At 52.7% G+C, this 3,350-nt stretch overlaps 1 protein-coding gene across 1 annotated transcript in view; it reads right to left on the minus strand.

Annotated features, from left to right (window-relative positions):
• LOC102379837 (meckelin-like) overlaps positions 1 to 3,350 on the minus strand; it is a 23,643-nt gene continuing 20,293 nt past the window's right edge. Inside the window, exons 21-24 of the mRNA XM_025203109.1 lie at positions 1,499 to 1,594; positions 1,290 to 1,392; positions 667 to 809; positions 1 to 94 (exon numbers count right to left, since the gene is read on the minus strand). Of these exons, the coding sequence (XP_025058894.1) occupies positions 14 to 94; positions 667 to 809; positions 1,290 to 1,392; positions 1,499 to 1,594 (423 nt within the window). The 3' untranslated portion in view covers positions 1 to 13. The remainder of the gene's footprint in view (positions 95 to 666; positions 810 to 1,289; positions 1,393 to 1,498; positions 1,595 to 3,350) is intronic.

Genomic DNA, 3,350 nt, shown 5'->3' on the forward strand with positions numbered 1-3,350 from the left:
GTCACGTTTGTGTCTAGATCAGGAATCGCTTCTCCACCAGTGTCTTTGCGGCCAGATTTCTTCTCCCCAGTGCATTTCGCACCATCTCCACCACCTGCAAACAGGACACAGACCTGGAGCCTTGCCCTGGAACCTGCCCAAATCGGCCATGCATAAAATCATAGAAAATGAGGGTTGAAGGGAGCTCAGGAGGTCGCATCTAGGCCAACCCCCTGCTCCAAGCAGCACCAGCCCCAACTACATCATCCCAGCCAAGGCTTTGTTTAGCTGAGTCTTCAAAATCTCCAAGGACGGAGAGTCCACCACCTCTCTGGGTAGCCTGCTCCAGTGCTTTACTACCATCCTAGTGAGAAAGTTTTTCCTAATATCCAACCTCAACTTCCCTTGCTGCTGCAGCTTGACCCCATTGCTCCTTGTTCTGCCATCCGCCTCCACTGAGAGCAGTCCAGCTCCATCCTCTTTGCAACTCCCCTGCAGGTAGTTGAAGGCTACTACTAAATCCTCAGTCTTCCCTTTTCCAGACTAAACAAGCCCATTTCCCTCAGCCTCTCCTCATTAGTCACGTGCCAAAGCCCCCTGTGCTCAGGCCTGGACCGGGAGACCATGCAGGCAAATGCTTAAATGCAGGGGTACGTTTGCAGCAAAGGGAGGATGCACCAGCCTTACCTTCTGCACAAGGAAGGTGCTGATCGCCGCCAGCACAAAGTCCTGTGCCCCCAGATCGACGACCGAGAAGAGCAGGGTGTCAAAGAGCAGCAAGGCCAGCTCGTTATTGTAGAAGAGAGTCCTGCCGAACAAGGCACGGTCATCTGGAAGCAGGAAAAGCCTCTTATAGCCCTGTGGCCACTGCATCATGCCTGCAGACCGGGTGCCGGAGGGGGCAAGGGGCAGATGTTAAACCCTGAGGAAGGGGCGGCTGCCATGGGGCTGTGATGGTCAATGCTGCAGAGGTGCATGGCGCTGTACAGATAGGTTGATAACCTGACCCTAGGCTCTGCAGGGCTGAATCCAGACCAGAACCCCTGCTGTTGTGGGAGAATGAAAGCCTACAAGCAAGCAGGCTGTACCCACCCTTAATTCAGAAAATAGAGACCTTCCACACCCATGTTCCCTTTGCATGAACATGATGGCATCCAGTGCACTGACTCGGCAGCCCGGTGGGAGAAGGACTTCTCCAGCTGATGCAAAGCAGCTAACACCCAGGTCTCACGGACAGCTGCTGGGACCTCTGCTCCAAGGAGGATTCCCCTTTGCAAAGACAGGCTCCCCGGAAGAGAGCAGCAAGTTACCATTGTAGAGGACGGACATGTCTCCTAGCTCCTGAAACTCCATGTCCAGGACCCGCTCCAGGAAGAACTTGTCCTTCACCACATAGTCCATGTCTCTGTAAGCCTGTGGGGAGAAATGCCGGGACGTGAACAGAGCCCTCATTGACGGTCCTGCGAAACGCTGGCGTGGCCGTGGCCGATGCTTTTGGGAAGGAAAACAACCAGCTCACGTGTTCGAGGAAGGAGCTGAGGAATCGGTTCAGGGTGTAATAGCTCTTGAGTCTTTGCTCGTGCACATCGGATCTGCACCTCTTGCCTCCGGTGACCTGCAAGCAGACGTTGTAGAAGCCCCCTCACCTCGGGGCTGAGCCTGGGGCGGTCAGCACCCCGGTTTGGAGGCAAAAGCATTTCCCATTCAAATCCACTTTGCTAGCAGCTGTGTGGCTTTTAGTCCTCAAAAAGAGGGGGGTCAAGGAGCCTGTAGTTCAGCTTATGGAGTGCAGCTAGCACGGGGGTGAAAGTTCATCTGCTGTGGGTCACAGAGGGTCAAGGAAACAGTGCTTGTTCATACAGAAGTAAGGCTGGAAGGGACCTCAAGAGATCCTCTAGTCCAACCAAGAATCAAACCTTGTTTGACCCCGGTGTTACTATCTGAATTCAAATGACAGTGAAACAGCTCCGCTAGCCAAACAGCGATGCATCAACTTGTGGGAGTTGCTGATCGTGGGCAGTCGCTGACCTAGTGGACCATCATTAGTATGGTTGAGATTCAAGGTGTGAGCACGTGATGCAATTACCACGGGGTAACTTACTTCACATTTTGCTCCGCAGTAAATTTATTCCACAATAAGGAGAGGACACATGACTGGCTGTTATACCACTGGGTCACTGGCAGGGAAGCCAGTTTGCATTGAGCAAAGAGCTCTCCTGGGATGCAACTGGGTAGGAGATGGGACATACAGCTAATAAACCAGGGGAACTTGCACCTGGGTATAGGGACACTTTCGGAGGGCTAACTTTGCCCTGGGGTAACTTGCACCTGGGTATAGGGACACTTTCGAAGGGCTAACTTGCACCTGGGTATAGGGAGACTTTTGGAGGGCCAACTTTGCCCTGGGGTAACTTGCACCTGGGTATAGGGACACTTTCGAAGGGCTAACTTGCACCTGGGTATAGGGAGACTTTTGGAGGGCCAACTTTGCCCTGGGGTAACTTGCACCTGGGTATAGGGACACTTTCGAAGGGCTAACTTGCACCTGGGTATAGGGAGACTTTTGGAGGGCCAACTTTGCCCTGGGGTAACTTGCACCTGGGTATAGGGACACTTTCGAAGGGCTAACTTGCACCTGGGTATAGGGAGACTTTTGGAGGGCCAACTTTGCCCTGGGGTAACTTGCACCTGGGCATAGGGACACTTTCGAAGGGCTAACTTGCACCTGGGTGTAGGGACACTTTCGGAGGGCCAACTTTGCCCTGGGGTAACTTGCACCTGGGTATAGGGACACTTTTGGAGGGCCAACTTTGCCCTGGGGTAACTTGCACCTGGGTATAGGGACACTTTCGAAGGGCTAACTTGCACCTGGGTGTAGGGACACTTTCGGAGGGCCAACTTTGCCCTGGGGTAGAACGACTTGACCCAATGTACAGCTGTGCATGGTGTGTCTGCTTCACTTTGCTAACAGGGTGAAGGCAATGCCAGGTGTCCCCACCCTTAGACGCAGCCCTAGCTTTACCTTGAAAGCTGGGAACTTTTCTCTGTTGGGCCACTCGGGGAGCCGGCTACGTTGAGTTTATACTTTATGGTGATGGAGATAAAAAGCAGCAAGAAAAGCGATTCTCTTTTGCAACCAGGGACACAGTTGAGATACCAAGCTATTATTGAAACCAGGGAAGAGCTGAGTTTATCATGTGTCTGAGGACTGGTTCTGTAGGAAAATGTTCTGATGATTATCAATGCCAGCCTGAGCAGCTAGTCTGGAAATAATACAGGTTTCTTTTGCACCTGCCAGAGGCCCCTTGAGAGCTGGAAGATTTAAACACCAACCCCTGCAAAGAGAAGCAGGGAAAAGCCAGCAGGACTGA

The sequence above is a fragment of the Alligator sinensis genome, unplaced genomic scaffold (genome assembly GCF_000455745.1).
Source record: "Alligator sinensis unplaced genomic scaffold, ASM45574v1 scaffold228_1, whole genome shotgun sequence".
In the NCBI taxonomy this organism is placed as follows: domain Eukaryota; kingdom Metazoa; phylum Chordata; order Crocodylia; family Alligatoridae; genus Alligator; species Alligator sinensis.